General features: G+C 44.3%; 1 protein-coding gene across 1 annotated transcript; it reads left to right on the top strand.

Annotated features, from left to right (window-relative positions):
- Positions 1-7,740: 7,740 nt before the first annotated feature.
- LOC125551961 (26S proteasome regulatory subunit 4 homolog) lies at positions 7,741-11,259 on the top strand. Its single transcript, XM_048715385.2, has 6 exons — positions 7,741-8,338; positions 9,473-9,718; positions 9,883-10,052; positions 10,210-10,426; positions 10,510-10,650; positions 10,963-11,259. Exons 1-6 carry the CDS (start codon positions 7,844-7,846, stop codon positions 11,044-11,046), a joined length of 1,353 nt encoding a protein of 450 aa, XP_048571342.1. The 5' UTR covers positions 7,741-7,843; the 3' UTR covers positions 11,047-11,259.
- Positions 11,260-13,877: the final 2,618 nt, after the last annotated feature.

The raw sequence follows: 13,877 nt of genomic DNA, 5'->3' as shown, positions 1-13,877 counted from the left end.
GGTTCTTTGTTATTCTCGAGATACCATAGGGTAATACTCAAAGGTGGAGTAGAATAGATGCTTGACAGGTGAAATGGTCTGCAGAAGACAAGTACTTTAACTTGTCCAAGAAATGGGATCAAAGAGGAACAATATGGTCGAAACCACGATTGCAAAGGACCAAACATAGATACAATATGAACTTATAACAAGGGGATTATTATTATTTTTACAAGAAGCTTCCATGATAAGTTCCACATCGGGTCCATGGGCATGAACACAAGGTTCAAGGTCGACTCCCACTTCTCCAAAGCACAACTTACATTCACTTCTCGTTTTGGAAATGGCATTAGTGTTGGAAGTTTTACCTGGTCAAATACCAGATGAGTATGACCCATGAAATCTTTCGGGGTCATACAAGTTAGAGAAGGCATTGGTTCAACCCATTGGGGCATCTTAGGAACATATGCCAAAACTTCACAGGTAATTAACTCAAGCTCGGAAGCAGAGCAAAAGTAGGGGATACAATTTACCAAAGGGATTATGTATCAGGGAAGAACTCACAAGTTGATTAAATATGAATGACACTGTCGGATAATAATCCATCAAAGGATCTAGCGATCCACAACAGATCTGATGTGAGTATCGGTACTCAACCAGAAGAAGAAATAGTGCAAGGCGTTGGATTAAGAAACAACTGAATAATTCAAAGTCTAACTATAAAGGAATTGTGATTTCCGTATCGCAGAATCAAAAGCAGATGCTCTGATCAAAAGATAAGTAAGTTGAATAAACTTTGATGGACAATCAGTCAAGGGTTGATTTGCCGAGAACCAGCTCATGTCCGGAATGACGCCTGAGCCAGAAGGATAATTTATAAGGATCAACTGATGATTGCGGGCATTCGCAAACATACCGAATCAAAGGCTCAAACTGACAATGGCAAAAGATGCCAATGAACATTGCTAGACATATGGAACGCAACCATAATGCAAGCAGACAAGTATTTCAAGAGCAAAAGGCTGATGAGGATTCATGAAAGATCGAATAGCATTTCGAAGAATTTTGTAAAGCACATGAACAACTGGGGAGAAACAAATCCTCGATATGTGTGAGGATTAATTTGCAAGTGTATTCAGGCGACAAGGAACTGCAAGGCAGTAAGCTCAAATGATTCTCGAAACAACGGAGAGCAGTTCGGGGCATCTTGTAATAACAAGATCAATGGGATTGAATGTAAGAATGGCATGTGTATGCAGTTATCAATAAGGATATAACAGTGGTAGGGAATTTGCAAAGGCAGTGGGTACAAGTGCCTCGGGAGAACATCGTAGAGTAACCTCGGAATCTTCTGGCGAAGCAGGCGATCAACTATGGTGAAGGGGATCTCCAGGGTGAAGTGGTTACGAGAACCTAATGTCAGAGTTAGTAAAATCTTTAAGCCGAGTAGAAGAGAGATCAGAATCCCAGAGTAAAGAAGAGGAATAAAAGATCCCAATACCACCCAATGGCGACGTGGGCCCGTAAGACACACAGCCATGTTAGTACAAGTTTCTTTTTGTAGTGACTAGACTCAACTTCGGCCAAGGAGTTGGAAAGGGGGCTACCTACAGGCAGTCGGCTCTGATACCAACTTGTGACGCCCTCGATTCAATCGTACACTAATTATACACGCAAATGTGTACGATCAAGATCAAGGACTCACGGGAAGATATCACAACACAACTCTAGACACAAATAAAAATAATACAAACTTTATATTACAAGCTAGGGGCCTCGAGGGCTCGAATACATAATCTCGAAAACACAAGAGCCAGTGGAAGCAACAATATCTGAGTACAGACATAAGTTAGACAAGTTTTGCCTTAAGAAGGCTAGCACAAAAGCAACATTGATCGAAAAGGCAAGGCCTCCTGCCTGGGAGCCTCCTAACTACTCCAGGTCATCAGTGGCCATCACATAGTAGTAGGCACCCTCGGGGTAGTAGTAGTCATCAGTGGTGTCGTCTGGCTCCTGGGCTTCGACATCTGGTTGCATCAACCGGAAAGAAGAAGAAAGGGGGGAAAAGGGGGAGCAAAGCAACCGTGAGTACTCATCCAAAGTACTCGCAAGCAAGGATCTACACTACATATGCAACATTATCAAAGGAAGGCTGTATATGTGAACTGGGTTGTAGAAACGCCAGAATAAGAGGGGGAGAAGCTAGTCCTATCGAAGACTAGTATCTTCTGGAAACCACCATCTTGCAGCAATAGGAGGGAGTAGAGTAGTATAAAGTAAAGTAATAGTAGTGTTATCAACCTCGACCAGAGATCCTTTCTCGACTCCCTGCGAGAAAGCAATACCAGAGCCATACTATCCATTTCTCATATCCATGTCTCATCTCAAGTATCCAGTTCTAGTTGTATCGACCGGGATACAACTCCAAGTCTCCGTTACCGTAGGACAGACTATCGATAGATGTTTTCTTCCCTACAGGGGTGCACCAACTTACCCACCATGCTCGATTAACTCGGCCGGACACACTTTCCTGGGTCATGCCCGGCCTCGGCCAAACAATACGCCACAACCCGACCTAGGCTTAATAGAGAGGTCAGCACGCCGAACTAAGCCTATGCCCCCAGGGGTCTTGGGCCATCGCCCGGGAACTCCTGCACGTTGCGTGGGCGGCCGGTGAGCAGACCTAGCTACCTCCTTAAAAAGGCAGGAGCTTACCAGTCCAACCCGGCGCACGCCGCTCAGTCGCTGGCGTCTATTAAGCTTCGGCTGATGCATACGACGCAGAACGTCCATACTATGCTCACGTGATGGTTAGTGCTATCAGGCCAGAGGCCCCTCGGATCAAATATCCAAACCGTTAGTGTGTTGGTAGTGCGGTCATGAGCAGAGACTCACGAAAGATGTGACCCTGTTGCCCCATCTCGAGTACTTACGGCAAGGGATAAGAATGCCCGGCCACGCCTCGCAAGTATGTCGCGGGCACCTTCCAGGTCAACCCGACTCCACATCACTCGCTATTAAGCTCGCGCGGGTACCCCTCAGGGCCGACCCGTCTTTAGTAACATGGTTCAGTGTACAGTCATAGTAACCATAGTAACTGTCTGTCTAACACCAAGGGGAAAACCCGAGGAATCACCCCCGGTGAATTCCACTCGATGTAATCATCAAGGTGAACGTAAGCGGAACCACCCCCGAGGTTCACACTTGAGGGGTTGCACGACAGAGTCGTATCGGAAGTGGTTAAGGCGGAATCACCCTCGATGACCATGACCGAATATCTACACTACAGGGTTAACATCAGAAGTGTTGTAGAGGTCTCACCCTCGGCACGCGATATTAACCCAGTAGTGTCGAGCAACTAAGGGGAAAGTGATGTGCGGTGCAGGGGCCTGGTCTTTGATCCCGTTGATCGGGTCTTCTGATAATCCAGCGGGGCAGTCGGGACAAAGTGGGGGTCTCTGATGGGTCTCTACCCAACCTATACTAAACAGTTTAGGATAAGAAGGTAGGTAACAACAACATGTTACAATAAACAGGCTATGCATCAGAATAGGAGCAAACAATAACAGTAGCAAAATCTAATGTAAGCATGAGAGAATGGAATGGGCGATATCGGGATGATCAAAGGGGGGCTTGCCTGGAAGCTCTGCTGCAAAGGAACGGTCGTTGGTGATGTAGTCGATCACGGAGGCATCATCGGTCTCGAGGTCTACCGGAGAGAACAGGGGGAAGAAATGGTAAATACAGAGCAAACATAGGTACCACTAAGCATGACATGATGAAAAGCAGAACTAGGGGTGTTCTAACGCAGTACTACGCGTTGCAAACGGAGAGGGAAAACATCCGAAGAGGTTTTCCGGTGTTCGGCGTTTTCCGGACAAAGGAAAAGAGAGGGAAAGTTTCATGTTCAGCATGCTAAGGGCATGTGACAGATGAACGGTCCACGCATTCGAATTCGTTGGATTTTTCTGAGCAACTTTCATATACATAACTTTTTCATCCAACTTACGGTTTATTTTATATGAATTTCCAAAGTTTTAACTATTTTCTTGAATTTATATTAATTCAAAATTAAAAAAAGAAGCAAAAACGCTAAGTGCACCCGGTGCAGTGCACCCAGAGTGCACCCAAGGGCTGACCAAAGGGTCCAGGGGGTCCCAGTTGACCAGTCAACGTTTGACTGGTTAACAGGGGGTGGGCCCCCCTGTCATACACATAATAGCTAATAGCACTTTAACCTAGTTTAGTTAGCAGGTTAATTAAACTTAAAAGGTTAATTAAACGAGCTGATGCAGCGGGTGTGTGGGCACGGGCGCAACAGCGAGCACACGGGCTCCGAGCATGGTGGGGCGCACATGACGCGGGCAAGCACGAGCCGGGACACAGGACCGTGAGGAGCACAGGTAGGCGAGCGGCGACGCACGGCTGGACGCGGTCACGGTCGCGGTGACCGCGGCCACTGGATGAAGACCGGGCAGCGCGAACAACGACCTACGGCGGTGAAACGAGTAGAGGGAAGAGGAGGGCGGACGGCGGCTCACCGCGTGGCTAAGAAAAGCCCTTGACGGCTTTGTAGCACAGGGGAGGCGACGAACGGAGCGGTGAAGCTCCGGTGATCTGAGGCGGACGGAGGTTGAAGAAGACGACGTTCTGGCACTTTGGTGGAGGCCAGCTCGTGTCCGTTGGCGTAGGGGGCGTAGCGTTCGACGACGGAGCTCGTGGACAACCTCCTAGAGCGCGGGGACGACGAAGAGCGCACGGGCGAGGTCGGTCGTGGTGGCTGCGGTTCGCCCGAGCTCTAGTTCAAGAGAGGGGGGCGAAAGGAGGGGGAGAAGTGGCTGGAGGTTCGTTCGGGGTCGAGGGAGATGCCCTTATCCCCTCCCAGGCGCCCCGTAGAGCCAGGCGTCGGCCATCCGGCCATGGCGCCGCCGGATGGCTGCCACGCACTGACTGTGCCTCTATAGCTGGAAGTTAGGGATAGGCCAAGTGGGTTGGGCTGGCTAGCTCCTGTTCATAGTGGGCCAAATGTGCACAGTGCAATTTTAGTTTTTTACTTTTCTGTAAAAAGATAGCTACTACTTTCTATTTATCTCAGTGTCCAAACCAATTTAGTTCTACACGATATCTTACATATAATTCAAATGGAATATTTTGGATGCTACACACAAGGTTTCATTTTTATTTGGAAAAGTTTATATAATTGTTTATTTTGAAAAGGGCATTTTATTTGTTGTTGGAGCATTTATTAATTTTCTAAGGATTAATTGGTGAGTCAAGGTTCAACATGTTAAATGATCAGGGGAATTTATACTAAAATTTGAACAATTTAGTTTTATACTTTGAATAAATAAATATTTGACTTGAAATTTAAATCTGAAATTTACTTTGATTTTAGACAAGTGGCCATTTGCATAGTAACCATGATGACATGGCCACCATTAGAGGGAGATTACTGTTGCATGATTCCCGGGGTGTTTCATTGTGCCATAATTTGATTTCTACACATACCCCTATGAACCTATCATGACTTCTACGTCCGATCTCCTATTTGGACTACACTTATATCATTCTTGATCTTCTCAGAGAGGGATATCCAATGGTGAGCTCCAATCTTTAAATTGATCTCATGTTCCTATGGGTTCGAGCCAATCCATGTGATCCTTACTATTTTATTCCTTGTGCCACTTTTGAGCGTCAACACAACCATTGCGAGAAGGTGCAAGGGGCAGAGGTGTTTCTGAGGGCGGCACAACTATGAGGAGTTGCAAGGGAATGCCGGAGAGGGCCGCTAGCGTCAGCATTGTCGAAAGGTGAGGGCGAGGGCGGCTGTGCATGCACCTGAAATTTCTTCCTGCAGTTGGCAACGGTGGAAAGGGGCCTCCTTCTCCACCATTAGGATAAGGGGCTCGCTGTGGGACACTGAGTTTCTGCTCGCGAGCAAGGTCGAATGCTCCTTCATGAACAACAAAATATAAAAGCAAACAAAACATAAAAATCTGTTTTTTGGCAGCAAATAGATAAATTGGTCTACATACGTGCACGTTCTCGTGAAGAAAAACATTTCTAAATGCTCTGGGTAAAAACTGATTCTCCAAAAAAAATATTTTTTGAATGCATTTTGGAGCATTGCTTTTTGTTTTTCCCCAGAATGTTTAGAAGTGTTTTTTATTCATGAAAAATTGCACATATGTATACAGCTAGCCAATATTTGATGCCAACAAAATCATCATTTTTTATTTGGTTTTCTAAGTTTTACTGCTCTTCAAGATGCATTTGAGTTCGTGAACAAAAGTACACTTTTCGTCCCAGTTAAAATTTTGATACCTTCTACTCCCTTCGTTCCTAAATATAGGTCTTTTTAGATATCTAAAAAAACTTATATTTAGGAACAAATAGAGCATTATATTATATTATATATATAGCCTCGTACAGGGTCTCTGCCTGAGACATTTTTTTACATGTAGAGCCAAAAAATTATATATGTGCCTTGTTTAGGGATTGTTTCTGAAGACGCTCTAAGAGCATGTCTAGTAAATCCCAAAAAAGTGGTTAAACTACTAAATTTACAGTTTTGATCGAAAAAGACGCACCGAATAGATCTCGTAAACGGGATCCTGAAAAATATTTTCTAGATCCCTGAATATTATCATCTACATATTCCATAGTTACAGTTTTGAAGTCAATTTTTGAGGTGAACAGGAAACGAGTCAACGCTCGCGTTTGCACCGGCACCGACAAATTCCGAGCTCGATTCCACGACGAGGAGACTCGATTCCGGCTCAATATTCGATTTCCAGTGTGAAGGTTTGATATGACCAATTTCCTGCGAAATCGTTGCCTGTTTAAGCACCTTCATGAAAGCATCTCGATGGCCAAGCCGCCCATGGGAGCACCTCCACTGGAGGAGGCGAGGAGGCCATCGCTGGGAGAGCTAGGCGAAGGCCCGAGCCAGGCGGGAGTGGCCGTGCTCACAATCCATGGAAGCTCCCCCATGACAATACCTCCACGGGAGGAGGCGGGAGAGCCCAGTGTTAGGAGGGCCAGGCGAGGGCCCGAGCCGGGTGGGGGCGGCGATGGGAGCCGGAGCGCTTTATCGAGCGGCGCTTAGCTCGTTGGGGAAGATGAAGAAAAAAATTACGGTATGCTTTTACAACATTTGTTTTGCACGGACCGTGACACCGTAAAATCGTTTTCAGAGATGGCAACGTGTTTTCATTTTTTCCAGGATTCGCTAATATTATAAGATGAACGATCAGAGCTGTAAACAAAATGAAAACGACAACCTGGATGTCACGAGGTACTCCCTCCTTTCCGGTTTATAAGGCTCAATTTAAAAATCTCACCAACCAAGGTAGATGATGAGTGGTAGAATATTTTTTATAGTTTGCAATATCACCTAATTAATACTTTTGTTTTCCTCAAAAAATTATGTTTACGAATGCATTAATTGCAATGCATGCATTGGTCAGTTTTCTCTTAATACTTGCATGAAATGATTTAATGCATCTTGAAGTTTAAACATGTGATGAGAAACAGCCAAATTGAGCCTTATAAAATGAAAAAACTAAAATTTTGAGATAAACCTTATAAATCGAAAAAGGAGGGAGTATATCACTTCTACCAGAGCTGTAACAAAATAAAGACGACGGCCTGGATGTCATAGGTATATCACTTTTTTTTTTCTTATAGAAGTACTCCTAGCCAAGTACATAGGCGTGGAGAGGAAAAAAAGAGAGTAAGATTATACAGAACGAGAAAACTATATATCGGTCTTATCGAAGCACCGTAGTAAAAGAAAGCCCGATCTCTCTATCTCTCCCAACCCAAACCCTAACCCTCGAATCGAAGCAACCAGCCGGCGGCGATGGGGCAGGGTTCTCCAGGCGGCATGGGCAAGCAGGGCGGTCTCCCCGGTGACCGCAAGCCGGGCGACGGTGCCGCCGGCGACAAGAAGGACAAGAAGTTCGAGCCCCCCGCCGCACCGTCGCGCGTGGGGCGCAAGCAGCGGAAACAGAGGGGCCCCGAGGCGGCGGCGCGGCTGCCCCCCGTGGCGCCGCTCTCCAAGTGCCGCCTCCGCCTTCTCAAGCTGGACCGCGTCAAGGACTACCTTCTCATGGAGGAGGAGTTCGTCGCGAGCCAGGAGCGGCTGCGCCCCAGCGAAGACAAGACGGAGGAGGACCGATCTAAGGTCGACGACCTCCGCGGCACCCCTATGAGCGTTGGCTCGCTCGAGGAGATCATCGACGAGAGCCACGCCATCGTCTCGTCCTCCGTTGGGCCTGAGTACTATGTCAGCGTACTCTCGTTCGTCGACAAGGACCAGCTGGAGCCGGGATGCTCCATACTGATGCATAACAAGGTACGAATCTGTAAAATCTGCATTTATCTGATGGACTCGAACATGGATTAGAATTGAATAGTTTTGACCGCGAGAAAACCTAGGGCGAGTTCAGATTAGTGTTTTGTTGTGATGCTGGTAATTTCCTTGGTTCTAGAGGCTTTTGATAAGATAGCATTTGTGAAGGGAGGCTGACAACATTGGAGTGAGGTAGAACTGATCCAATTGGAACGGTAACATTTGTGAAGGGAGGCTGACAATATTGTAGTGAGTTAGAACTCGGGGCATTTTGATGACATTGGGACTTGTGGGGTGGGGCCATGGGGCGAAACATCGGAATTGAGATGAAACTTGTTGCGTACGTGCTGAACCGTGACACGTGATTTGATTATATATATATGAAGATATCTATGCATGAACTGCACTATAGTTTGTAATACTCCCTCCGTTCCTAAATAAGTCCTTTTAGAGATTTCAATATGGACTACATACTGAGCAAAATGAGTGAATCTACACTGTAAAATATGTGTATATACATCCGTATGTAGTCCGTATTGAAATCTCTAAAAAGACTTATATTTAGGAACGGAGGGAGTACAATGCTTATGTTGTCTCTGCAAACTTGTTTTGTTTCATTGCTAAGTGTCATTTCCTTGATTTCTTTAGGGATATTTTTTAACTTATATAGTTGGATAAGTACCAACCTTGTCTGTCTATCTATATATGATGCTGACCACTTTCTGGCCTGAATATTATCACAAACGATCGTCAACAATTGACAGTTGCAAAAGCAAACACCTGTTCACCTTAACTCCATATTCAAACTTTAAAGCAAAATTTCTGTTATTGCTTTCTTAACGAACACTATGATCACCATTAAATGCAGTAATTTTCTTGCAGTATTTCTCTTTGTAGTATGTGTTTTCCTTTAATCTTTGTTTGTGTCTTCAGCTCTTATATTCTTTGTGTGGTTAATAATGATATATTTCTACTGGTGTTTAGATTTATTTCCAATGGGTGCATCTCTAGATCTTCAGTTTCATTCCAATTTTAATATCTCAATGCACTTTTATATGAACAGAACAATTATAGGTCTGTTTGATGCGACTCATTTAGAACTTTATTGAGAAGCAAACTTGATATCATTTCTGTCAGGTTCTCTCGGTGGTTGGAATTTTGCAAGATGAAGTTGATCCTATGGTTTCTGTCATGAAAGTTGAGAAGGCACCTTTGGAGTCTTATGCTGACATTGGTGGTTTGGATGCCCAAATTCAAGAGATCAAAGAGGCAGTGGAACTTCCTTTGACACATCCTGAGCTATATGAGGACATTGGGATCAGGCCTCCGAAGGGAGTCATACTATACGGGGAACCTGGAACAGGGAAAACTCTACTTGCAAAGGTTTGTGCCTTTTTATCCTTTCCACTGGGCAAAGATTCCATATTTTGCTTCACTTAAGCATCTTTTCCACTAATAAATTAGTGAACCCGCTAAAAGCTTGTTAAGCACGTTATTATGTCTTTTGTAATAGTGCAACTTTATCTTATTGTATAAAATTGTGGCAGGCTGTTGCCAATTCTACATCAGCAACATTCTTGCGTGTTGTTGGGAGTGAGTTGATCCAGAAGTACCTTGGTGACGGACCCAAGCTTGTAAGAGAACTGTTTAGGGTGGCTGATGATCTGTCTCCTTCAATTGTCTTCATTGATGAGATCGATGCAGTTGGAACAAAGAGGTAAGATATACCACGTATTTGAAGTTTACTCTAGGATGGTTATTCTTCTTTGTACCCCAAAAAGAAAGATGGTGGAGTTCCCGTGAAAAATGAATTGAATCGAGTTGTTTTTTGTTATAGTTATCAATGAGTTGAATCAAGTTGTTATTTGTTATAGGTATGATGCTCATTCAGGTGGTGAGCGTGAGATTCAGAGAACCATGTTGGAGTTGTTAAATCAGCTCGATGGTTTTGATTCAAGAGGAGATGTAAAGGTTATTCTAGCCACAAACCGCATTGAGAGCCTTGACCCAGCTTTGCTTCGACCAGGCCGAATCGACAGAAAGATTGAATTTCCATTACCAGATATTAAAACACGACGGCGTATCTTTCAGGTGCTTTTCTTCTAAATATTTAGCTCTACTAGGTGTTTGTTTGGAACCTGTGTTTGTTCTTACCTAGTGTTTTATTGGTGCAGATACACACTGCTAAGATGACATTGGCAGAAGATGTGAACCTAGAAGAGTTTGTGATGACCAAAGATGAGTTTTCTGGTGCTGATATCAAAGCCATTTGTACTGAAGCTGGATTGCTTGCCTTAAGAGAGCGCAGGATGAAGGTAAGACATAGTTGCTCTGCGGATCAGATCCCTTGCTCTTTCTTATATCCCAACCTTCTAAGCTAACTATGAATTGTGACATGGGGTGAAGGAACGATAGTAATCCAAGACATTCTGTTGATCTTTCCTGGATAGTTTACTTGACCAGGGTGGTATTTCTATTTTCTTACGTTAAAAAACATAACTGGATGCCCCTCAAAAGGAATAGAACATGGCTGGAGTTTTGATTTCGCATGTTTTACATTTCCTGCTCCTTCCTATGTTTTGATTTCACATGTTTTACATTTCCTGCTTCTTCCTTTCTATTTATAGGTGACACATGCTGACTTCAAGAAGGCCAAAGAGAAGGTAATGTTCAAGAAGAAGGAAGGTGTACCGGAGGGGCTGTACATGTGAGACTGTTCACCCCTCTCGCCGCCAGCATTACCTCCTGGTTCGCATGGTTGTGTAATACTGGAGGATTGGAGTTTGTGTTTTGTTTAAAATGGTTGGAGTTTTACTTCCCTCTACCTACATTTTATTCAGCAATCCCCAACTTAAAACAGCCCTCCAAACAGTGTACTGCGACCACTTGAAATGCTTGATGAATCAAGGTCTTAGTGGTTCAAATGGTGGTTGCTCTGCGAGTTTTGGTCGGAAGGCAGATCTTTATATCGGTAAAATGCAGAATCCTGATGGCGTGAAATGAACTATTGATTTATTTTCTTATTCCGAGACTAGACCAATGCTTAACAAAAAATGTCGTTTTATCTCATATATCTTCTACAAATCACTGCCATCTTTTTAGACGAGCTCCTAAAAGTTTTCTCAGAAACATTTCATAGTGTTACTTGTCATCGCAAACAGAAAACTTATATATATTAAAGTGAAAAGGATTAGCGTATTTTTTGCTACGCGGATGGATGCGGACGCCGACGGCTTGCATCCTTGGTCCTATTGTTCACGGTCATGTAATTGAGACGTCTTGACTTAGGTTAAAAAGGACATCGTAATTGAGACGTGGAGGTCTCTTGCGTTAACATTCTCAGGCTAAATTGTTTTTTCTTGGGGAGTTGCGAGATAGGGAATTTCATCAGTTAGATGAGTCACAACGCGATGCTACGAACGACCTGTACGACAAGAAATGTCCCTCTCAACTGCCAAAAGCGATGCATGTATAATGAACGGTCCATGTCCTTGTAATCTGACAGTCGGTCCTGGGACGATGCACAAGCCAATTTGTGCACCCAATGCACCGGTGGATTCTGGGCCCTTAGATGAAAAAGAAACGGGCTAGATTCTGGTCAAAAGTTGGACTATGACTTTTTTGTGGAGACAACCTTGTACTTTGTAGAAATTAACCCGCACGCCACAGCCGACACTCCCATCAGAAATCTGCATGTTTATTTTTTTGGCCAAACACAAAACGATTCATATATTTTGAACCAAATGTTTGATTTTAGATCCGTTTTGACTGTCATTATGTTCTTGACGAGATCTTTGAAATAAGATCAATATTGAATATGTTTCCAACAAATGTTTTTTTTTTGCTTTTTGAAACTTGATTCAAAACTTGATGTAATAGAAGCATGTTGCACGTGAGACCGACGTGTGAGAGAGGTGGATGTTTCTCATACACAAATTACAAAACTTGTAAAAAAATCAGTCAAGTTTCGAGTTAAGTTCTAAAAGGCAAAAAAATATGAATTTTCAAAAATATACCTAATATTAATCTTGATTCAAAGATCTCGTCAAAACAAAGAAGGCAGTCAAAACGTTTCCGAAATCAGACAATTCGTTTAACATATATGATCCCTTTTTTGTACGAAGCAAAAAAATTAAACACACAAAAGTTATTTAGAGGAGAAGGAGATGTGGGTCGATTTTGATAAAATAAAAGGACTGTTCTGCAATGTTTCAACAATCCACCTACCAACCGGGTCATATCCCTTTGTTTTCCATCCAATGGCTCATATAGCCACGGAGCATTCGGTGCATGAATTAAGCTGGTGCACCTGAAACGTTCTCCATCGGCACAAGCACTAGTGGAATAAAAAATTAACAACACGAGGAGCAGCGAAGATAACTTCCGCAACATGATCGAGCGCCCTTCCGGTGCCAGCAGTACAATCAGTCTCCACGCACGATTTATCAACGTCTAGCTTCCCCGTTCCGCAGTCGGGTGTCAAACTCAAATACGTTCTGCTATCTTTTTCGTTTTGTCATGTTGGTCCTCACCGTCAGAGGCCACATGTGAACGTGCAACGGACGAGGGCTGTCGAGGATGAGGACCCCTTCCACACAACATACTAGTAATTGTAATTCGCAAACCAACATGTGGTTGGACGGTTAAAGGGACAGTGGTATCCCCAGTCCAGCAGGATTCAAATCCCGGTCCTCGCATTATTCCTGGATTTGTTTCAGAATTTTCGGCGATGCGCTTTCAATGGGAGAAGACGTTTTCGTCAACGGCGAGGTGCCTACGGTGACTTCGTAGATGATATGCCGGCTCAATCTCTCAAAGATGCTCATAAGGGTAGGGTGTGCGTGTATGATTCACAGGGGTTAGTATATGCATGTGTATACGAGCGCTTATGTCTGTACTAATATTAAAAATAGTAATTATTAATTCTTATAGGACGGAGATTATAACGATTATGAAGGTTATAAGGGCATATTTATCCCTAAGGTGTTTTCGTGATTGATGACAATGCGTTTGCGGACTAATCGTGTGCCTTGAGTATCCCAGACATTTCATCGCTAGGCACAAGACGGTTGGGTGCCTCTCGAAGACTGTTGAAGACGGCGTCTTTTCTATGTTCCTTTTTGGTGGATTTGAGTCGTAGGAAAGCCGTACTATTAAGAGGGGGTCCGCATCGGAAAGGTTTGGGTGGAATCATCACGTACACGTTTCTTCCTAGTCCCCTCCTTTCCCCTGCACCTTGGAGCTTCCTACGTTGTTATCTCGTCACCTTGTTTCTCGCTGTTGTGTTGGCTCGCGGTAGTACTGCTCCCAGGTGAGCGGTAGTACCGTAGGCACCAGCGGTAGTACCATGCTGTGGAGCGGTAGTACCGCGGGTGCCCATGGTAGTACCGCTCCTTTGGAGCTGCACTACCATGGCCCTCCAAACTAGTACCGCTCCCTCGCGGTAGTAGGGGCGGATGTAATTTTTTACATCCGTGCCTACCACGGTAGTACCGCATCCCTTCCACGGTAGTACCGTGCTTAGCTGTCAGGCGGTAGTACC

This window comes from Triticum urartu, chromosome 4A (genome assembly GCF_056163025.1).
Source record: "Triticum urartu cultivar PI428250 chromosome 4A, HENAU_Tu73, whole genome shotgun sequence".
Lineage (NCBI taxonomy): Eukaryota > Viridiplantae > Streptophyta > Magnoliopsida > Poales > Poaceae > Triticum > Triticum urartu.
Note: the sequence above shows the minus strand (reverse complement) of the source record. Positions and strands in the feature narration are given on the sequence as shown.

Excerpts from the sequence above, each read along its gene's own strand:
- LOC125551961 (XM_048715385.2), top strand. The coding sequence starts at position 7,844 with ATGGGGCAGGGTTCTCCAGGCGGCATGGGCAAGCAGGGCGGTCTCCCC. Across the intron at positions 8,339-9,472 it reads CCATACTGATGCATAACAAG|GTTCTCTCGGTGGTTGGAAT; the intron begins GTACGAATCTGT and ends CATTTCTGTCAG. Across the intron at positions 10,427-10,509 it reads CACGACGGCGTATCTTTCAG|ATACACACTGCTAAGATGAC; the intron begins GTGCTTTTCTTC and ends TTATTGGTGCAG.